The 22,954-nt window shown below is 48.2% G+C and overlaps 1 protein-coding gene and 1 long non-coding RNA gene across 3 annotated transcripts; both read right to left on the bottom strand.

The window, feature by feature from the left end:
• Positions 1-722: 722 nt before the first annotated feature.
• On the bottom strand, positions 723-6,221 carry LOC106494793 (uncharacterized). The gene is made up of 3 exons (XR_001294363.2): positions 5,914-6,221; positions 2,802-2,906; positions 723-1,878 (listed from the first exon to the last, which is right to left on the bottom strand). It is a non-coding gene; the product is annotated as an uncharacterized lncRNA (long non-coding RNA).
• A 4,650-nt stretch (positions 6,222-10,871) lies between these two features.
• On the bottom strand, positions 10,872-22,743 carry NR2F1 (nuclear receptor subfamily 2 group F member 1). 2 transcript variants are annotated; one of them, XM_067315408.1, is made up of 4 exons: positions 22,227-22,743; positions 18,996-19,523; positions 13,961-14,148; positions 10,872-13,876 (listed from the first exon to the last, which is right to left on the bottom strand). In XM_067315408.1, the coding sequence occupies exons 1-4, from the start codon at positions 22,672-22,674 to the stop codon at positions 13,868-13,870; spliced, it is 1,173 nt and encodes a 390-aa protein (XP_067171509.1). In that variant the 5' UTR covers positions 22,675-22,743; the 3' UTR covers positions 10,872-13,867. The 2 variants fall into 2 exon arrangements, with proteins under 2 accessions (XP_067171509.1, XP_067171508.1); XM_067315407.1 differs by having other exon boundaries at positions 10,872-14,148.
• Positions 22,744-22,954: the final 211 nt, after the last annotated feature.

The raw sequence follows: 22,954 nt of genomic DNA on the forward strand, positions 1-22,954 counted from the left end.
CAACAGCAACTAAATGGATTGCTTTAAGTGTTACTTGATAGCAGCGGCAGTGCCTTGGATGAAACTTAGAAACTGAAAATGTCCTTATCTACAAACAAACAAACAAACAAACTTTGCCGGTTATTTAGATCCTGCTCTCAAAGAAAGCAAAACAAAACCAGAATATATTACAGGTCTCCTTTAGTTCCTGTCCTGTGACCGGTCACCTTTATTTTGGAAACTTCTAGGGATCCTAGGGAAAAAAATAAATGCTTCCACTCCGTGTTTACATTATTTCTGTAAAATTAAACCACGATATCGGTGATCTGTAGACACTGTAGCTAATCTGCGAGTACATCCGAAGCTTTAATACTAAATAGGAGTCGTTATAAATTCTCCGTCTAAACTGTCATCTGTATATTTGGAAGAAAATGACTAACACAAAGACATGCCTAAGTATTAAAATATCTTTATTTTCAGGTTATTTTAAAATTTTACTTCACAATTTTAAAAATTTTCAACCACATACAGATATTTCCTAACACAAAACCATGTCATTTTCTGTTCTGCAATATTGTTTTTGTTGTTTCGGCTTTTTAATAACTTATTGATTCAATGTTTTGTCTACATCAGAGTGCGAAAACGCTATTGCAAGTCTCTCTAGCCTCTTTTCTCTCTCTTCCTCTCTTCCTCTCTTTCTTTCTTCTTTCCTTCTCCTTCTTTCTTTACCTCTTTCTCTCTCTCTTTCTCTCTTTCTTTCTCTCTTTTTATTTCTTCTTTCCTTCTCATTCTCTCTTTGCTCTCTCTCTGTTTTATAACATTTGTAGAAATAGATCACAAACGTGATTGATTGATTAGGAAAATAATGCCTCAGACACTGTGGCAAGGAGGTATGCTTAACTTCGTAATAGTCGCTTATGAACGCTCTTAAAATGGGGGGTTTCATCTAAAAACCCCAGAGATCTCTGCCTCGCTCTAATGCGGCTTCCTACATGCCATGTGTCTGTGTCATGATGCAGAAATGATGAAATTAGCATTTAGATAATAACAGTATTAAACTATTTCGACAGGTTACAATATTTAACCCTGGCGCAATAAATGAAAGACATCTCTGCAAGGCAGCGTCTCGGCAGCAGGTCTGGGGTGGTGAGGGCTCCGCGGGTAACACGTGGAAGGGAGGTTTGAAGTAAGTCACTGGGCGCAATCTCTCTCGCCCTGACGGTCCCCGTCTGTCTGTCTGCCCCTCAATCTCTCTCTCAAGTTCACAGCAGCTCGTGAAGTTCAGATGCAACCCATAGGCAGGGACACTGGAGGCTTGAATTGAAGTCAGGCTTTAACTTCTAGGGTGTCTTATTAAATCGCACACTTCACCAGCAAGGTTTTCTTAAACATGAAACCTTCTCCAAGATAGGGAACCCAGCTGTTTAATTTAACATTGATTTATTGCTTTTAAAAGTAAATTTACACACATGCCAACAGCACTCCGTTTTGTTTCCCCAGATTTATTTTCTACTTAGCGCTTGTCTGACAAAACAATGTCCTTTAACTTTATTACACATCGATGAGGAAATCTGTCTTATTTTTGGCTGGATTTATTGCTCTGTTACTTGTGGAGACTTTTTGTGATACAGCAAAAGCTAAGGTCAGAAAATACACACAAAATGAAAGCCAGGCATAGAAGCAAATACCAATAAAGGTAGCAGCAGTTAGCTGATGATGTTATCGCCTCTGTTAGAGTCCATCTGCAGCCAGGATCACAATTAGAAAAGGGAAAAATCATTTTAATTTGGAGCATACAGGTAGCTTTTTCATGGTGATGACAGGCTCTTCCTTCAATTGCAGGAGTAAAAGGTCTCTAATATCTCATGGCTCTTTGCAAAGACAGTCTGGAAAATTTATCTATAATTATTGAAGGGAAAAGATACAGGGTTATCCATACCATGCTGCCTTAACTCTGCGCAGTAAACTCCCAATTACCAAACCTATGTGATGGCTGAACTCAGGGGAATTAAAATGTACTTTGAAGCAGCTTTTACGGTGCACTTCATCTGTGTTTTGGTTTTCTTTAGTTCTCGTTAAAAGGCCACTTTATTCTTTTCACTGATATACTGTCTTTGTGTCCTTCATTTCACACTCTCGGAGAAAAAAAGTTCTCACATCTTATCGGGGGAGGGAGGGAGGCAAAATAATAATAATAATAATAAATGTGGGCTGGATTTCTTATTCTTTCCCTTTTTTCGCTCTTGGTGCAAGTCTTTTATTTTAAAGCAGGGTTTGTTCTTACTAACGAAAGGTCCTTCAATAAAAGTGCGAAAGGAGGGATATTCTAGCAATATTTGGAAAGTAAAATAAGAGACGGACACAATGTGAACAAATCTCTCTCTCTCTCTCTCTCTCTTTCTTTCTTTCTTTTTTTTTTGTGTGTGTGTGTTCCGTGCTTGGTCTCACAAACTGATTTCTCAGAGAGGCATCTAATAATCACTTTAGAGATGTTCAAATGAGGACACTCGCTCTTTTCTAGTAAGAAGTAAAGATGTGACAGGTTTTGTTATCAGGGGTATAGTGAGAGCTTTGTAAGATATTCCCTTTCTTTCCCCATAAATACACCATCCTTAAATAAAGACCCCCTGTCTTAAAGCGTGACTCTCCCTGCTGGCTCTGTCCACTTTCTGTCCGGTGTGTCCACATAAATCCAAACTTCATGTCACTTAACATATTTTAATGATTTTACCAACCCAGGAAGGTTTTTTTTTTTTTTTTTTTAAGAAAATGGACATTACTTTTCTGTGCCAAACCCCATGCCCGCTTCCCCTCGGACAAACCTTCGTGGCAGAGAAAATGAACCACAGGACCAAGCCAAATAGAGGGCGACTCGGCGGAGCACTGCGAATTCGTCTGTTCTTATTAGCAGCGGTTTGCTGGTTGGCCTTTGGGGGGGAAAAAAAAAGAGAAAAAGAAAAAAAAAAAGCGCCCTGCCACTCAGAAAGGGGCCGTTTCCGTAACCTCTCTGCTCCGCAGCCAGCAGGCAGGCTGGTGCCGTCCCCACGCCCCCGCGGACACGCGGACACGCGGCCCCACGGGGCGCAGGCAGCGCTAGGCCCCAGGCGCCGGCGCAGCCGGGCCGGCGCGGGGAGCCGCTGCGCGGGGGGGCGCGGGCTCTGCGCGCCTGGCGCAGCCCGGGGGTGTGTGGCCTCGGCAGCCCTGCCCCACGCGGGGCCGCCCACTCGCGGGGCGCGGGCGGAGCGCGGCCCGGCGGCGGCGGCGGGCAGCCTGCGCTCCCCACGGCGCTGCGCCTGCAGCCGGGCTTCTCCGCGCTCAAAGGCGAAGGGTTTAAGAGCCTTTTGCGAGGGAAGAAGCAGAGGGTCAGTTCGGGTGCGAGCGGAACATCTGCAAAACATTCAAGCAGCTCATTCAGCAGAGAGCCCGGCCCTTTATTGTAGAAATAATAAAAAGACACTAATGATTATAGATCCCAATTCTTCCCCTCGCCTCCCTCCCCCCCCCCCCCAGCAAAGGACAAAGCTTAATTAAATAACCCGCATGTGAGCAGTGGCTCCAAGGGGCGCCTCGGTCCCTGAGAGCGGGTGGACAAACGTGGAAACACGGAAAGGAAAACGTGCAGCAAGCTGGCTCGTACTTCCCAGGCAGCTGGTCTGAAGGGAAGACGGGACGTGTTGAGGACGCAGGTAAATAAAATCTAAGTTGGAGCGTTATCAAACATAGCATCCGGGGCTGTGCGTGTGCATAGTTCCGCCTTGATATGCAATTAAATTGCAGCAAGTTCCTCTTTAAATAGTATCGTTGGGAATCCTTCTTTAAGATTCAAGGATGTCTGAGGTTAAGTAGCTTTTAAAATGTCAGTTCTAAATGGCTTATGCAATGAATAGCTACCTTCAAATCCTAAAACCATTATAAATATGCTATACATACGGATGCCAGTTTATCTCTACATATTTCTTTTTTAAATGAGAGAAGCATTCATAAAAAGCTACTTGGAACACTTTACTTTAGGAAAGCAGATGTTAATTCTTTCACGTATCATTTTATGAGCAAGTACATGTGTAACATTGGAAAGCATCCAGAACGCCTCTATTATTTGCTAAATGACTGTTAGTTGAAGCATATTACTCTCGGCATAACCAAGGTATAGGTTATATCAATAAAATAAACATCTGTGATTTTATCAGGAGAGGCAAAAAATTTTTTAATAGTTCCTATAAAAGTGGAAAAAGCATTTGTGTCGAGAGAACACACCTGCAAAGGAGTAAATTGGCTATTTATACTGCTACGTAGAAAACAGGCTCTCTTCTGTACAGTAAAAGGGGTTACAAAACTCCGCGAGAAAAATGTGATCCTCACTGTAGCTTTCTGCACAACGTGCTAACATATCCTGGGCACTAGATTAAAAGTCCTGAGATGCTTTGTAGGCAATAATTGCTCTCTGTCTTTAACAGCCCAGTGTTTAGCTCGCAGGAATGTACTAGCCACAGTTTCCTCCTGTCAGTGTTTAAGAATTCCCAGAGAATTCAAGGGGCTGGCTTTTTTCCTCTCCATACCAAAATATCTGTGAGATATGTTCGTGTTTGCAAGGAGTTTTACGAGGGCGTGCGTACATAAGAGAAGCTAAGCATAACGCATTGGCATAATAATTAACCGTATGCAATATTTATTGTTCTGTGATGTTTGTTGTCAGGAAGGCAAATGCGCTCAATTGAGGTTTAACAAATAAGAGTGTTATTGACCAAACATAGTGACTAAATATGCATATGTATTATTTATCTACGTACACATGTATACACACAAACAGGAGCGTCTCATTATTAAAGATTAGGAGAGTTGTCTGCAACCTAGAGGCAGCAGCGATTGCTCCTTGCCTCTCTCAGTCCTGCCCTATGTGAAGGGGCCAGGGAGGAGGTTTTTAACATAAAATGCTGCAGATATGAAAAATAGGTCACCAGTAAAATTGGTCTCAGCATGGAGCATAATTGCAACAAAATGCTGCTGAGTAAAATCGAGGAGCTAGCGGGCTGTGGCAGCCGAGTCGCGAGAACCATCTGGTGCGTATTAAAAGCGGTGCTGCAAATACTGCTGAAAGCCGAGGCATTATCAGCCCCTAGAAGCGCCGGGGCCTGCGGGCTCTCCAGATGCCGGAGCGCGGCGGTGCGCGGCGGCGCGCGGCGCGGGGCAGGGTGCGCGCCGGGCCGCGGAGGGTGTCCCGGCGGAGGGCCGGGCCCAGGGGCCGGGGGCAAGGCCCGCTCCCGGCCGCTCGCTCTGACGTGATAGGGCAGTCATGGGTGACGTCACTGCACATCAGCGCCGCGGAGCAAACGTGACCCAGGCAGGATCTCATCTGGTTCCCATCGCTTGCGAAGTTTCCCTCCCTCCCTCCCTCCCTCCCTCCCTCCTTTCCTCCCTCTCCCTCTCGCTCTTCTGCAAACAAGTAAGCACTCACCTCTCCTCTCCTCTCCCTCTCCTCTCCTCTCCCTCTCCTCTCCTCTCCTCTCCCTCTCCTCTCCTCGCCGCCCGCTCCCTGCGCGGCCCCCGCCGGCTCCAGCCCGCTCCTGCCCCGCGGACCCGCAGCCCCTCGCCGGGAGGGCAGCGCGTAGTCACCGCGAAACGCCGCAAACGCCTCCGAGGGGCACTGCCCGGCTGTGGCCCTCCGAGACCTTCCTCCCTCCCCTCCTCCCCCTCCTGCTGCTGCTGCTGCCGCCGGGAGCGGAGCTCTCCCGCGTGCGGGACGCCCCCTGCGCCCGGCCCGGCCATCCCTGCCCCGCGGCACCCCCGGCGCAGGGGTACCCCAGCCCCGCCAGGCGCCCCCAGCCCACCCGCTTCTAGCCTGTTTTCACGCCATTGTGCTTCCTTGCGAGTGAGCTTCAGCTGCCAGCTCGGAGCCCGGCGGTGCCCTGGCGCCTTGCTGTACTGAGGGTCACTTACTCTGTTCTCCAGGCTGCGCTGCGCTCCTTAATCTCTCCGCTTCTCCTCTGGCCGTCAGGAGCTGACGCCTTCTCTCCCCTGCACCCGCAGCTGCTACAGAGGCTCGTCCTGATAAACCTGCTGCTAATGACGGCCCAGTGCAATAAGCAAAGAAATAAAAACTCTTTCTCTCTCTCTCTCTCTCTCTCTCTTTTTTTCCTCCAGGCTGCATTCCCCTCTGACCGCTGCCTTCTTTAATTATGGGAGCTATATTTCTTCCCTGGGAATCATTCGTGGGGATTTTTTAGGTGGAAAGGCGTTTCTGCATAGTTATTTTTGAGCAGGGACCAGTGCCCTATATCCAGAGGCTTTGAGTGAAGTGCAGATTGAGACATATCGGGTTCCCTATAAAAGGACCATTTCTTGTGGGAGGTTGGACACGAAGTTTGGACTCGTGACTTGCATTCCTGAGAGACATGCATATTTTAAAACAACAAAGCAAGCTCGGAAGAAGGCTTAGAGGAGGGGAGAGGGAGGGGAAAAAAACTTGGAAAGAAGTTACTAAGTGACAAACATCTGTCAACATGGACCAATTTGCAAGGCTCTCTGGAAAAAAAGTACCTGACTAGGGTTTTTTTATCACTTCAGGGAGCCGCAGCTACTTTGCTGGAAGTTTGCGTGACTCTTTAGCCTCAGCAACGCCATTCAGAAATGTAGTTTGGCTGAAATCTCGAAGTTTAAAGAGTTTTCTGGCCTTTGGATATAAGTCCCAACTCCTTTACTGGCTCTTTGTGTAGAACAGGTCCAGTGTTTCAAAAGATATTTGATCCAAAAAGTAACCCAGAGGAAAAAGACAAAAGAAAAGCAAACACGGAGAAATTGCCTCGTTTGTCTGTTTAATAAAGTCACCGGCATATTTGATACTGTAGCGAAATGAGACAAAGCAAAAAAAAAAAAAAAAGAGCAGCCTGGGCTTGTTGCAGTGTGTGAGCGGTGGGAAGAGGAGCCCCAGCGGTGCCGTGTCCCACGCAGCCCCACGCAGCCCCACGCAGCCCCACAGCCGCGGGAACACGCCCGGCCCCGCTGCGAGCAGCTCTCCGCATCCCGGCCGGCGGTGGGAGGCAGCGGCTCCCTCGGCTCCGCGGTCAAGTTAAAAAGAGAAACGAGGGGGGGAAAAAAAAAAAGATGGGGGTGGACAACCCCAGCAAGAAGTAGGTAGGTTTGGGGTGTCTTTGGATTGTTTTGGCTGTGATTTTTCACGGTGCTGCAGAGCAGCGAGTGGAAGTTCACTGTGCAGATCCCACGGATAAATCTGTTTCTCTTAGAGATTTGGAGACAAAAGGAGAGGAGGCCTAGTGGTGAGCTGGATATCTCTGTTAGTTGTCAGTGCAGGTCCATGGGCAGGGAGGGAATGCTAATCAGCCCTCGCCGAGCGGGCTGCAGGCTGGGGCTGGCCCTGGCGCGCACACACACACACACACACACACACACAACCTCGGGGTCTCTGAGCCACACACATGCACGCACACACACACACACGCACACGCACACACACACACACACACACACACACCTCACTTCTCGGCAAGCACAGGGATCGATAGTGACCTCGTGGTTTGGCCAATGCTTTATTTATTTAGCCGAGCATTGATATTACCAGCCTTAAACGTTATATACAGCTAATGTCTTCCTAAATCAACACAATAGGATAGCTTACAGCTACCAGCCTGCTTCTCCTCCAAGGAGCCTGTCTCCACTCCTTTCCTATCCTTTCTCTTTTTTTTTTCTCCCCCCTCCTTTTTTTTTTAACAACTGGGGATATTTTATACCCTGTAGTTTTGGATTTGATCCATTGCTTTAAGCTTGATGGAGGGTTCCGCAGACAAGGAGATGTATATACACTATTATACAGCCATCATTGAGATTACTAACAGTGAGTCTCTTGTCAGCCAGACGGTTCTGCTTTGAAACACTACTCACATTATCCTGATTTTTCAAAATTGGGGGTAAGGGGAGGGAGGGGAGATACAATTTCCCACTGTCCCCTTTGTTAATTGTTTTCTTTCCTCGCAATTAGATTTATAACCCGGTTGGGCCCGTTTCACGTTGTGTCTTTGTATTTCTAGTGGAAACCACGTGGGGTGGGAGAAAAGATCCTGGCATCCCTCCGCTCTTCCTCGCCTTGGTCTGGATGGGACCCCCAAGTCCCCACTGCCGTAAGCATCAGGATGAGGCCAGAGAGGAGACCTGTGCTCCCGCACCGCGGCCTCGCATCTCCCCGTCAGCAGTGCCGGGCAGTGCACTGCCTGCACGAGTGACAGGGCAGTGGCAAAGCGGGTTTCGACCCTCCCCCCCCCCACCAGGTTTATTTTATTATTTATTTTATTTTATTTTTTCAGGTGCCTGCACCTTGCACCAGAGCAGCCATGGGAAAATGTCCAGCGCGATCTTAGACACACTTAAAAAAATATATAGTCCTCACACAGGCCTTCAGAAAAAGAGGAAGGGTGGGGGGAGGGAGGGAGAGGGGGGGCAGAAGCTGCAATAAGGGAGTCACCTTGGCCAGGTCGCCTTTGTGATCTTTGCAGTTTCCGCCTTATCCTCCAGCCATTTTGCGCTGAATGTCCTGTGAGATCAGAAGGGAGAAGGGGTAGGTGCTGAAATATTTAAGGGAGTATTTAAGCCCAGGGCCTTCAATGAATGAAGAAGGAAAAAAAAAAAGTTGGAAAATGGATTCGCTGACAAGTAAGGATAATAAATGAGAGGCGCTTTCAGATAGATATCTCAGACGTGAAATTGCACCCAGCTGGTTGTGTAAGCAAACAAATAGTTTCATGTTAGGGACTCTCGACTTGTGGCTTGATGAATAGAACACGACAGAGGTAAATGGCTCTTTAACTCATTTAGGAATAAAACTCTCTGGCTTCCTAAGTAAAAGATTGGTGACGCCGTGGATCCTGAGCAAGCACTTTAATAAGAGTTTTATTAGTTTCCACTTGTATTCTCAGATCTCCCCCTCTCACTCTCCTCCTCCCTTCCTTCCCCCCTTCCTTCTTTTTATTTCTCTGTCTCTCGCTCTCTCTCTCCCCCCCCCCCAAAAAAAGTCTTCTCGTGTAAGGAATCCCCCACATCACCTGGCCTGGGAAACCCGGCAGGTTGCAAGGTAACAGGGCAGGGCTCTGTCGGACAAGGCTTCATGGCAACCAGGAGCTGGGGCTTTGAAATGTATTTATTTATCGTTCCTACTGCACCCCGGAATCCCTGCAAAATACTCATCTTCGGCTGCTCTGACCCGCTGGGGATTAAAAAGGCGGAGGGGTGGGGGGAATCTCACGTCAAAGTCAGTGACTGTGAAGCCAATTAGAAAAGGAGCCTTTTAAAACAAATATACAGATACATTTTGTGGAGATCATGCCGTTTCTAAAATTAGCCCGAAGCCGGTGGAAAGAAACTGGAAGAAAAGTGGGAAGACGGGGAGACCGAGTCTCATCTCTCCCAATAAAGCTCAAAGTAGACAGGATTAAGGATCGGGTCTGTAAAAACGTTATTTCAAGACTTAAAAACTAACCCTTTGAATAGTCAAAATGCTGCGTGAAACCGGAGGAAGCACATCCACAGTCTGGGTAATAGCCGTGCACATGTCATTAGGGGACATTGTTTCTCCTTGGCTATGCCCTTGATCACTGGTGATGGAGCTACTGACACGGAGCCTAGCCCCGTCCGTCTGTCCATCCGTGCCTCCAGCAGGGCTGCTCCACGAGACGGCTGACGTGCAGGCTCGCTCGGCTGGCAGCTCCTTGGGGCACCTTCCCTGAGATCCCCTTTTGAGTTATCAGCGAAGCTTGTGTCTACATCTACAACAGTTTAAATCTACTTCAAAGGAGTTGAAGTTCTCAGACGCTCAGTGAGTGTTTTTGTTGAAAAGGGAACGTCTGACTTTCATATGTCACAGGTAAATTAAAAAAAAAGGCAGAGACTTTGTATTAAGCCCTTTCCGTCTGCTAAAATATATATTTCTCTTTGTGTTGGGAGGCAAACAGAGTTTCCTTCGCATGAAACAAAGTAGAATTTACTTTTCTTTTATTACTTCTGCTGTCACTTAAAATGACCCCAAGCCACAGGCATTCGATCAAACGCTTTCCGTGTAAGACCCGTTATTCCCATTATTTACTTGGCAGTAAAAAAGCTTTTTTTTTTTTTGCATATAGGCGACCCCGCTTCATTATTAAGCTCGCCGCTTTTAGTGGTGTTAAGCGTGCAATGAAAAAAGTCGCTTACGGTGGAGGTCCCCCCCCCCTTTTAATTCAGGCTAATTTCGAGGGGTTCGGGAGCGGTCGGGGCTCAGTGCTGCGGGCGGCTTTCCCCGCTGCAGGTGCAGGCGGCCGAGCCCGCACCGCCGGGGCCGCGGCTGCGGCAGGGGCGAGGGGACCGCGGCCAGGACCTCCGCGGCTGCCCGCGGAAAGGGCAGCCGTGCCTAGGCCAGCCTCCCACGACCCCCCTGCACCAGCCCTGGTTCAACCTACCATTTAGAAGTATCTCCAAATATTTATGGGATTGAATATGTGGAAAGGGCCTAATTGGGCAGTGGGAGGAGGCAAGCTAGTTAGCGCGGAGCTCAGAGGTGGGGCCCTTTGTACGGGCCGCTCCCAGACCGCAGCGATGACACAAATCGCTCCGCTACGCGGGGCTGCGCTGCGAGGGCCGCTCGTTTCTTTTTCTTCTCTTTTTTTTCTCCCCCCCCACTCCCCTTTTTCCTCCCCTCCCTTGAAGTGCTGCCCAAGTGGTTAACGAGCCTCCCCGGTCCCGCGGCGGGGCAGGCGGAGCCCTCCGCGGGCGGGAGCCTGCGCGCAGCGCCCGGGCGCGGGCAGCAGCGCAGCGCCGCGGAGCCGCGGCGCGGCGGCGCGGCGGCGGGCAGCGGGCTAGCAGCGATAACAAGGCAGGAGAAATTTAACTGGAGTTGCTTTTAGAACAGTATATTGTAGGTAAGAACAAGTCAGCAGAAACTTACGCGGGGGACCTGGCCCCTCTCCACATTCACATTTTTAGCATATAGTGTTTGGTGACAAGATCATACAATATTTTTAGCCAAGAATGCCCAAGAGCTTGAAGCGTGGCAAAGGAAAACATCCACGAACACAGCAGAGACTGGATATTTAACACTTCAGAACACAATACCGTCTTATAAGCAAAGTTTAATAAGGGATTGAAACACTTCTTTCTAGGCACATACATGGAAATAAGTGCATCTCGTACACCTCCTCTACACCTGCAAGTTTCTTGGCAATCGGTGGGTTATTATTATTCATAAATATGAAAATTAATTGAAAAATACGTTTCTGACCTACGAAAAAGTTTACCTGTTTTCATCAGTGGGATAACACTGTAATTAATATATTTACATCTCATTGGAAGAAACCGAGAGCTTTTTTCTTTTTTTCTTTATTTTTCCCCCTTCCCACCCCCCGCTTTTTTCTACTGCTAGTCCAGCTGGGTCCCCAGTCGCCTATCCCACCAAAAGGCAACGCTGAAAAGTTACTTCGGCACCTCTAAGGGCTGAGCGCCTTGCTCCCTCTCCGCTGGCAGCGCCGGGGGCCGGGGAGCCCCTCCGCCCGGGCAAGGCAACCCGGTCGAGGAACAAAGCTGTCGCCTGTGCAGCGTCCGTGTGAGCTAGAAGGGGAGGGTGCTGGTGGGGCTGATTTCCGTCCTTGTGTGCCCAGGTCTGAAACCGTCAGTCCCCCCCATACAGCACCTATGAATACAGGCCGCGTCTCCATACTGAAATGGCCTCTACCCCCATAGAGGATCTGCCCGCGATGTTGATTATCCAGCTATAAGTGCCTACTGTATAGAGCTGCTCTTCCCTCGGATCTGCTGCGCCTAGAATATTAAAAACCCCAAGCGGGTTGGATTGGAGAATCTTGTTAATGCCCCCCCCCAAAAAAAAAAAAAAAATCTAGAGAGTATGGAGGACAGCAAATTAAAAGAAAAACATTGCCACAAATTGACTCCACAACTCCACAAATTGAAAAGCCTGCCTCATCCGAGTTTGTTTGGAGGGCGCGGGAGGTGTATGCGTGTGGGGGGGAATGTTATTTTTAAAGATCCAGATTTATTAATACGTTAAGAAAGAGCTCCCTTGGTAGTATGTGTTCTTACAGCTCCGTCTCAGATCCTATAAAACATTAATGCACTGAAAGCTGTACAGAGATCTGCACCACCAGCTAGAAGCATTGTGAAGCCTTTACCTTCAAAGGAGCTCCATTACATAAACGATTTTTAATTTTCTTTACCAAAAAAAAAAAAAAAACCAAAAAACCCAAAACGATACAGGGCTTTTCGCACACATCTCCAGGTCCTGCTGTAGGCAGGCATGGTACAATGCTTCATATAGGATCTGCGCACGTATAGTTATTATCTGTGTTTTGTGTATGACCACAATGCGCACGCACACACACGCACACACAAACATGCACAAAACACACGCTCGCTCACCACCCAACGAGCAAACCTCCAGTTAGATTTCTATATTAATGGGCTGGGAATATGCTTCACACACAGTGGTGACTGGAGTAAAGAAAATCAGAAAGAGCGGTCTTTCAACTGATAGCCAATGCAACGCACACGCACACACAAATCAGAACACGCACTCGTGGGTCCTTGAATCCTTGGGGAAAGAAACAAAAACCCCAAAACCACCAAGCCTGTAACAAACGAATAACAGGAATCACGACTACAATATGCCATATATTGTACACCTCCGCACAGTGATGGTAGCATACAGTGACTTCAATCCATGCCCATGAATGCTAAAAGGAAACAGCAAGGTGTGAACTCAGCAGAAACTCCAACTGACGGGAAAAGGTGTTTCAAAATGTGCAGGCCAGGGCAATATGCACATAAACGTTGGTGGAAAGTCTACTATACAGCCTCGGCGAAATGAGTTTGCCTATGGCATTGCGCTGCCTGTGTTTCCAATTGTCTCTTCCTAGGCCTTGACAACTCAGCCCTAAACTTACACAGTCAAGTCAGTTTTGGAACGTCACGTGATTTATACAACTTTGTTACCCCTTACAAGTATTTTTAAGTTCTCCCTTTTAACGCCAGTATAGAAGTTAAAAATTGAGGGAGTACAATTCTTTTTTTTTTTTTTTTTTTTTTGGTGAACTGTTGGCATGTTTCAAGCAACAAGACTCATGGGTTGTGGGGTGATAAGTTGATTTTTTTGCTAAATTCTTTTATTTTTGTTTAAATTCTCACTTCAATTTTAATTCTTGAAGAACAGCTTCGACAACATATATCGCACTCATTATAAGAAGCAAAGGGTTATATCAAAAATTATTAGTATAGAATCACAGAAAACCTGGTTTGGAACCAGAAAAAAATACAAAACAGATATAGATACATAGACACAGGACAATTTTTTTATAATTATTTGGAAAATGTTATTTTCCCCTAATTCTTGTTTCTTTTTTTTCCTTTATGTGCATACGATGTTTTAAGTTTTACAAAAAATGAAAATAAAGACTAATATTTTACAAAATGAGTAACAATGTTCGTGGTAAGTGTTTGCGTGTGGGTTTTTTTGTTTGTTTGTTTGTTTTTCTTTCTACACAAGGTTCAGTTCAGCTCCAACGCTTTTGTTTGTCTGATGGTTTCTGTACAGAATATATCCACATCAGTCCACAATAAATCCTGGAAGATCCATTATTCTCCTTCTGGTTTTATTAAAATCCCCTCGGTCCTTTTTTTTTTTTTTTTCTTTTTGTCTTTTTTTTTTCTCCTCTCCAAAAATCTCCACAGACACAAGGTCCTTTCTTTGCCTCCCAAACACGGCCACACATGTGATCCTACTCGGGCCTGTCTTTTGTGTCCTGTCTGTGTCCTGGGCCCCCCCCTGCACCCCAACTTCCCCTCGGTGCGTGCGCTCCCGCCTGTGCCGCTCCGCAGTGTCTGTACCGGGGGTGCGGGCCGGGCTCTAGGAACACTGGATGGACATGTAAGGCCAGTTGAAGCTGCTCCCAGACAGTAACATATCTCTGATGAGGGTTTCAATGGGGGTTTTACCTACCAAGCGGACGAAGAAGAGCTGCTCGATGACGGAGGAGGAGACGGTGCGCAGGGAGGGCAGCCGCAGCAGCAGCTTGCCGAAGCGGCTGGGCTGGTTGGGGTACTGGCTCCGCACGTACTCCTCCAGGGCGCACTGCGACTTCTCCTGCAGGCTCTCGATGTGCGCCGCGTCCGACAGGCCGCAGGCGTCTGCCCGGGCCACGCACACGCGGCAGCGCGGCGGCCGCGGCGCCGGCGGCGGGGAGGCAAGGGGGGCAAGCGGTTAGTGGCGGCGAAGCGGCGGCCCCGCCGCGCCCCGCCGCGCCCCGCCGCGCCCCGCCGCGGGGGATGCGCGCCCGCGCCCGCGCCCGCGCCCGCCGCGCCCCGCCGCGCCCCGCCGCGGGGGATGCGCGCCCGCGCCCGCGCCCGCGCCCGCCGCGCCGCGCCGCGCCGCGCCGGCCCCGTGTGTGCGCGCCCCCGCCGCCGCGGCTGGCAGCCCGGGCCGCCCGCCCGCAGGTGAAAAAAAAAAAAAGAAGAAAAAAAGGTTTGGGGGGGAGTTAGGGAGCAGAAGAAAAAAAAGAAAAAGACAGATTGCGCGCACGCACGCACGCACGCACGCACAGCGAGTTTGTTGACATGGCTGCAAATGAGATCAAGGCAAACGCTCGGGCCGCGCAGCGTTTGGAGCCGCCCGCACGGCGGCTGCGGAGCGCTTGCAAGGAAAGGGGGTCCCCCTACCCCGAGCTCAGAGCAAGTGATCGAAAATTGGTCACATCTTTGTAGGCTGTATAATAATCTAGCGGAATACAGCTCGGTTACTGCAGGCTGTGCTAAGCAGACATCTGCAGCTATCAGACACAAAGCTAGAAACGGCTGCAGTGGGTAAGCACTGCCTAAATGCAGCCAGAAATATATCCTTCATATACGGGTGCATTTCACGTATATCGCTAGAAATATATCCCTCACACCTTGCAGAATGATACCATCCAGGCAAAGGCGTACTAATCTTAGAGCATAAACTGGAACCCTTCAAATCTGTACGTTTATATATTTGCATGTCTGTGTGTGTATATGTGTGCATAGATATATATATATAGAGAGAGAGATATGCATCTGTGTGTCTACACACACACACACACACACACACACCCCTATCCCTGTGTAGGCATAACGCAAAACAGGATAATTGTGCATCGACTGCTCAGTGAGAGACTTGCGCAGGAACCTACAGTCACAGAAACGTGATGGGTTTGCCTCCATAGTTTATACATCTACATTGTTTCGCAGATTAATAATAAATATTTTTAAAAACATAAGGATCACAGGGAAGCAGTCAGCTGGCAGTGCGGTTTAATATAGATCAAAGCCAGACTTTGCTAATATATAGATCTGTATATGAATTAATGCATGTTAATGGCCCCAAAAGGACATTACAAAATTGTGAATGTAGAATTATGACCCTGGAAAGACACAACAAATGATTCAAAGCAAAAGTCTGTAGCAATGGCATTTTTGAAGTTTATGTCTTTCTATATCAAGAACCGGCTTTACAAAGATTTCTGAACACCTTCATCTATAATACTATGGCCTCGAGCAAAATTACAAATAAAACAAGCCATAATTCAAGAACTTCTGAAGAAAGGAACCTTTGACCTGAACTGCGGACTTGGCATCCCTCAAATATACAATTATCGGAGCCAGACTGTTCTGCTAATCCATACTGTACCTTTAATGCAACGATATTTTGCAACATCTAAAGCACCAGTTTGCAACATATATATGTATCAAAAGCATAGGCCTGCTCTTGTTTCCAATATATATCAGAACCACAGGCCTGTTCATATGTTGATTGCCACAAATCACACTCCATATTTACATATATCTTGCTATTTTACATGCATTAACTGCCCATTATGCATTAGGATCCTATTCAACTTCCAAACAATACAATATGAAAGGGTTTTACTGACACCCTAGCAGGGCTTTTTTTTTTTTTTTTTTTTAATGCCCCATATGTCATACCCTTAAGGTTAGTAAAATATTTATCAGATATTTACAATAAGTGCACCTATACTGTAGGTCACTGGACAGTGTAGATGAGCAAGTTGCTTGCTAGAAAGGTGACAGCAAGGGAGAGAAAAATGCGTCTTGGATTTTGTGTCAGATCTCCAAACGCTTAGGATTTTCTCACGTCGATAATATCTATTGAGCTTTAATTATTTTAAATGGTCTGGCATATGCGTTTATTTGGATTTTATTTCGCAACCTTAAAGGTGGCGGGGGGGGGAGGCTTAATTCTCCATTTAAACGGGATTAAAAATAATAATTAAAGGATGCAAAGCTCGAGTAGATTATTCAGTCCAGAGAGATGGGATCCATGGAAGGGATCCATGGAAAAAATAATGCAATATATGTTTACCAAAGGTGAATTATTATCCCATCTAAGAAAGTGGGCTAATGTGAAAATTCTGTGCACCTCACTTTTTTATATGGCAGTGTGTCAATAAGGGAAAGCTCTATATTTCTTCCTGCAGTCTATGGAAAAGAAATTATGTAAATAAATAACCATTACTGTTCAGCACACTCCAGCCTTCTCCTTTGTAGTAGTGGGAATGTATTTCATGTTACGCGTTCAGAAGAGTTTAGTGTTCAGAAAATATAGGTGTAATCAGCTGGCATCTAACTAGAAATCAAAGTTCTTATTGTGCTGCAAATAGATTTATTGGATTTATGTTATCTAGCTTGGTCCTTTCCTGGAAACATTTATTTATTACAAGAAAGAGGTAGGTGTATGAATTAATAACTTAAAAAAAAAAAAAAAAGAAAGAAAAAGAAAAAGAAAGAGGCAAGAAAGCAGCAGGTTTTGGGTCACGACCCAATCTTTGGACGGTGTCCAGAATTTTCCGGATTAAATATACTATCCGGAGCCCAAATGTAAAAACCACAACAGGAGAAACCCATGCCAGCTTTAAATACTTAGTCCTCAGCGAAGGACTTAGGACAATACGCCTAAAAATGTCTTTTCCATCAGTCAAAGTTTGTTTAAAAGTTGGATGACTTTGAGAAAGGCTTCCCATGAATTCCCCTCTGGCTAAGCAATCAAAACAAGTTTAGTCAAAAGTGGAAATGTGTGGATGGGGGTAAGAGGAAGGGGTAGATTACTCCTGACAGCTGTATTTCCATTTTCTGAGATGCCCCACGCGATCCTGCTCCAAAATAATATTATTGTTCCCTTTCTAAACCCCATTCACGCTCCACTCAATTGTTGGCAGAGGCTTCTCCCCTCCTAAACATTTAATTATTACGTTTGTTTTTAATATATGGAAATGAAATGGTCTTCTAAAGGCACTAGCTACGTTTCTGGCCAATGTCGATCGTGTGAGAAAGGTAAAAAAAGAAGAAGAAAAGAAGAGAAAGTGTGTGTGTGAGAGAGAGAGAGAGAGGGGAAAAAATCCCCCCACGGTGTCCTCATTTGGGGCAGCCGCCTTCCTGGGACCTTTTGGGGAGAGAAGCGCTAAGACTCAGACCAGCCTCTCTCTACTTAGGAATAATCTCTTAAAGTTGGGTCTGAAAAAAGGAGGGTTCTCCCAGACTGGCCCTGTTTATTGATGAACATCCTGAAATGAATGGGAATGGAAAGTATGCAAGTCTGGAGGCAGGCTCTGGAGTTAAATCAGCCTGATAAATGCTGCCAGGTCTCTTTGTCACTTTTGAAAAACATGTTTCCATCAAGAAGACTTATTAAGATAAAATGCATTAAAATGTCGAGCTGGCTCTTCAGTAAATCTTCCATTTGTTTTAAGATCTGCACTTTATCCTCTGCAAAGAAATATTCCCTCCAACACTAAGACTGCATTTGCACTGGAAGTAAAAGGGGGCAGTCACAGTACATGTCTTCGACCACCCTGCATACAAATTAGATACTCCTGTCTAAATAAATTATCTGATGTTCAAATCGATATTAATACTACATTTGCTACATTACAATATTGTGCAAATTTAAGAGTCATTTTAATACAATGTAAATACTATTTTTCATGCATGAAAGGCAACAAATATTGATGGATTATAAACTGCTTACTGTTAAACAAGGCCTTTGAACGATTTGCCATCTTTGTTCAGGAACGCTTTTAATTTTGCCTCAGCCTAGTTTTAAGTTAGACTTATTGAAACTATTTATTTATTAGCAGCTCGGAAGGTCAGTTTAATAACAAAAAAGAGAAGAAACCGAAACACGAAAGAGAAAGGGAAGGAAAGAGAAAAAAAAAAGAAAAACAAACAAGCCCCCAAAGTGGCAATTAGCCCCATCGTGGCGATAATTAGAATAATAATTAAAAAGTGACATTGCGAGGCTTCTTATCTTGCCTTGTTTCTATTTCCTACGTTTCCTCCATTTCATTCGTCTTTGATGTTTATAAATTTCTCTCTCGCAGGTTATAATAATAAGAGATGCATTATATTCTTATAGGCTACAACCAGAGCACTTCAAAGGCGATGTTAATGCACTTTCCTACTAGTTAATTTGAACCATCTACCACAAGAAAAATTGTTAACATGCATGCACGCATGTTTCCACCGCCTCCACTTAATTTGCTATTTTTTTAGGCAATCTGTTAAAATTCCAATATTTGTGTGGTTTTGCACGGTGGAGAGATTTTTCTCGGGGCTGGGACATGCCCCCTTCGACTTCCTGCTTCTGTTATGTTATTATATTTCTTTCCGAGCTCGAACCCATTTCTCCGGAGCCCCCATCGCTGCGGCAGCTGCGGGCCCCAACGCCCCCCGCTCGGGGCGGCGAGGGGGCAGCGGCGTTTCGGACCCCGCTCTGCCCCTGCCGAGCCGCGGCCGCCGGCTCCCCGCCGCGCGCGGCCCCCGCGCCGGCCCCGCCGCCAGGGGGGCTGCGCGCCCGCGCCGCGCCCGCGCCCGCGCCCGCGCCCGCTGCGGGAGCCCCCGGCCCTGCGCGCCGCCGTGCCGGGCCGAGCCGGGCCGAGCCGGGCCGTGCCGTGCCGTGCCGTGCCGGGCCGTGCCGGGGGCGCCGCCCGCCGCCCGCGGCTCACCTGAGGTGAAGAGGACGATGGCTTTGAGGCAGCTGTACTCGGCCGAGTCGACGTGCAGCGCCTTGAGCTTCTCCACCTGCTCCTGGAAGATGCGGATGTGGTCCATGAAGGCCACCACGCGGTCGGCGGACATGGGCGAGGCGTGGAGGCCGGCGGCGGCCAGCAGCGGGGCCACGTGCAGCGGCATGGAGCACTGCGCCGCGTTGAGCACGAAGAGCTCGCTCCAGGTGAGCCGCAGCAGGGCCACCTGGTCGGTGATCTGCAGGTCGGGGAAGAAGGGGATGTTGCGGGCCCACTCGACGGCGCTGAAGAGCAGGCGGGCGGCCAGCTCGCAGATGTTCTCGATGCCCATGATGTTGTTGGGCTGCATGCACTGGCTGCCGTAGCGGGAGGTGGGGTAGGGCTCGGCCCGCAGCAGCAGCGAGATGTATCCCGAGAGATAGCAGTGCCCGTTGAGGGGGTCCCCGTTGGTCAGCGCGTACTGGCCTGGGTTCGGCTGGGTGGGCGGCATCCTTCCTCGCTGAACCGCTGACAAAAAGAAGGAGAGAAGGAGAGGAAATGTGCATCCAGGAGGCTTGCAGGCATCGCCCGGCCGCGCTGCCCGCCCGCCGCAGACAATGCCGGCTTCCCCGGCACCCGCGCACGCACCGGCACCGGCACCGGCACCGGCACCGGCACCGGCACCGGCACCGGCGCCGCCGCGCCGACCCGCGTCGCCCCGGCCCGGCCCGCGCACGCAGCCCCAGCCAGCAGCAGCCAAGCGCCCCCCGCCCCCGCTACGGGCAGGCTTAACAAAATAAACACAGATTAAAAAGCGGAGGGGAAGAAAAAAAAAAAAGCCAAGGCAAACAAGGCAAATCCGCCCCCCGGCCCCCTCCCCTCTTGCAACAAAAGGCAGCCCCACACATAAAAATAAAATCAAAGAAATCCTCCGGGTGGTAAGAAAGTGGGGTTAAAAATCACAGCCAGCTGTTAAAAATATAGCTAAACTCTGTTGTGTATCCCAGCCGATTGCCCTGGTAGCATTGAGATTTACAAGTGAACTGCTGCGGTGCTTTTTTTTTTTTTTTTAAATCATAAAAATAAATGCATCCATATTCTTCAAAAATATCACATCATTACCCTTAAAAATGGAACAGGTCACAGCCCCCCCAGCTCCCCACTGCTAACTTTATTACACAGAACAAGCTTTCCATACAGGACCCCCCCCTCCCCCGCCCAGCAAAGTTCTCCCTGCTAAAAGGAAGAGAAAGATTAAATATTATCAAGGGAAGGGGGAAAATAAAACAAAAGGTCCGAACTTACAATAGCCAAACATTCGTGGAAAAAAAAGGGGACGGTGTAATTAATATCTTTGGTGCGCTGTTGCCACTGCAAAAGCCTGCAGTCAGCGTTGCACAGTGAATGCACAAGCTTGCAACTGCAAAAACACTGGATTCATTAACCATCTCCACACAGAGCGTAAGCATGCCTCGAGTCCCGAAAGCTGACCAAAGTTTTTTTTAGTGTGCGTGTGTGTGTGTGTGCGTGTGTGTGTTTCACTTCATCAGTGCCAGCGTTTTAAACGGCATGCCATGTAAACAAAGGTAATTTAAGGAGAAGATACGGCTACTCAGGCTTATTTCTATACACAAACACACACACATATATACACACACACTCGCACACAGATAATTCATCTTTCCAGCATGCCACATTTTCTCAACTTTCTCTTTTATTCCAGTTTAGCAGAGCACGTACGTTCCCCACCGAGCCCTCCACGTCTGCCGGGCCGGATCTTCCTCCTTCTGCCCTCCAGCCCACCTCTCTCTCTTGAATCTGATTTTAAACTTGGCAGTTATTTTTCAATTAACTGCAAGCACAATTCTAAGTTTGTTTTTTTTTTTTTTCCCCAGACGCCTACCAACCCTGAAGCTACCAATGAAGTCGTCATATTTGCAAGCTCTTTCAGATCTGGAGCAGCTCCATTCCTTTTCTTGTGGCACATAAAATATAATTTTAAAACCAATTAAGGCAGTAGTAATCCCCACTCCGCAAAACTGACTGTTTCGCTGATGTGACTCTAAGACATCTTTAACGATAGTCACAGGATAAACTTTAACTGTAAACCGAGAAATATATTTCGAGGAGAAAAGAGGGCAGGAAATCTTCCTACGCGAAAATGAGCCTTAATGCAAGGAAAACCACAGCAACTCTTGGAAAGGAGAAGAAAAATAAATAAATAAAGGAGCACTTGGAAATGGTGAGGAGCCCACTGCCAGATGCGGACTATGAATTCTGCTAAAATGAGAAGGATCGGTAAATAGGTTATAAATCGCAATTTGTATGCAGGCTTTAAGGAGAGGGTGGAGTTTGATGAAGAAATAAAATGAGCAGCGTGCTAAAAAAATGACAGAAGTACAGAAACCCAGTTCAGTCACAAACTTTCCTTTTAACTCATGGAGTGAAAACAAGGCCAAATCTCACACAGAAGCACACTCCAGGGCACTGGGAAGCACAGGGAAGTGGAGATAGAGTGGCACATTTCCCCCCCCCCCTTTTTTTTTCTTTTTCTTTCCTACTTACACGTCTTTCATCTTTCTTTCAGGAAAGATGAGGCTGGGAATGGATCTACCGAGAAGTGTTGTGGGTTTAAAAAGAAATGATGGGGCGGGGGGGGGGGAGCTGAATGGAAGCACATCTCGTACAGAGAGATGTATATCTTCCCACCTCCCCCCCAGTCTCATGCCAACAATAGACAAAACCACATCCACACACACACACACACACACACACACACATCCACACACACACACGGAGATAGCGGCTAAATGATAAATATTTAGTGAGCGATCATAATAATAAATTCTCAGCACAATGAGCAGGGAAGGGAAGAGTGTGGCGGTGCTGGGGAAGGCGGTGGGGAGGAGCAGGAGGAGGGCAGGAGGCACAAACCAAAAAGCAAAAGAAAACACCACCAACCACCATCAACAATAACAACAAAACCTGGTGCAAAGCTGCCAGATGGAGTGCAGACACAGGCAGAGATTGACATGTGCATGTAAATATAGAGAGACCTAGATCGCCACGAAGAGCTGTAAATATATATACATATATATATGCGTGTGCTTGTGTGTGTGTACCTATACACACACACACACACACACACACACACTCGCACACACTCGCACACACACTTATGTATAGCCATAGGGAGAGAGAGCGATAGTATAGTAGGGAAGAAATATTCACCTTCCCGCCTCATGCCCACTTTGAGGCACTTCTTGAGGCGGCAGTACTGGCACTGGTTGCGGTGGTGCTGGTCGATGGGACAGTTCCTGTTGGCACGGCATGTGTAAGTTAAGTTCCTGCGGACGCTCCTCTTGAAGAAACTTTTGCAGCCCTCGCAGGTGAACTGGCCGTAGTGCTTGCCGCTGGATTTGTCCCCGCACACCACGCACTCGATGTGCTGCTGGCTCTGGCCCGAGCCCTGCTGGCCCGGGCCCTTGTCCCCGGCCGTGCCCGGCGTGGAGGGGGGTCCCGGCTGGCTGGGGGTCTGCGGGGTGTGCGGCGCGGCCGAGCCCCCTTGCTGCGGGGGCGGCTGCTCCCGGGCCGGCTGCGCTGCGGGGTTGGGGCCGCTCGGGGTGCCCCCGGCCACGTCTTCCTGCGGATCTCGCCAGCTGCTAACTACCATTGCCATATCTCGGGCCCAAAAAAGTGCTGGGGAGCGGCGCTTCTCGCTGCGGGCTGTCGGGGAGAGAGGCGGGGGGCGGGGGGGAGGCGGGCGGCCGGGCGCCGGGGGCGAGCGGGGAGCGAGGGGACCGTGCCTGCCGCCTGCCGCCGCCTCGGCTGCCGCCGCCGCCGCCGCCGCTGCCCTTGTGCCGCCGCCGCTGCCTGCCGGGGCCGCTCCTGCCGTCCTCTTTATTTTATTTATTTTTTCCGCGAGCCCCCCTCCTCTCGCTCGCTCGCTCGCTCGCTAA

The sequence above is a fragment of the Apteryx mantelli genome, chromosome Z (assembly GCF_036417845.1).
Source record: "Apteryx mantelli isolate bAptMan1 chromosome Z, bAptMan1.hap1, whole genome shotgun sequence".
NCBI lineage: Eukaryota > Metazoa > Chordata > Aves > Apterygiformes > Apterygidae > Apteryx > Apteryx mantelli.

Bases quoted from the DNA above. Each gene is read 5' to 3' on its own strand.
- NR2F1 (XM_067315407.1), bottom strand. From the start codon at position 22,674: ATGGCAATGGTAGTTAGCAGCTGGCGAGATCCGCAGGAAGACGTGGCC. The intron at 19,524-22,226 runs GTGAATATTTCT...TCTTTTTGTCAG, and splicing joins AGTGGGCATGAGGCGGGAAG to CGGTTCAGCGAGGAAGGATG. The intron at 14,149-18,995 runs GTGAGCCGCGGG...TGGCCCGGGCAG, and splicing joins CATCGTCCTCTTCACCTCAG to ACGCCTGCGGCCTGTCGGAC.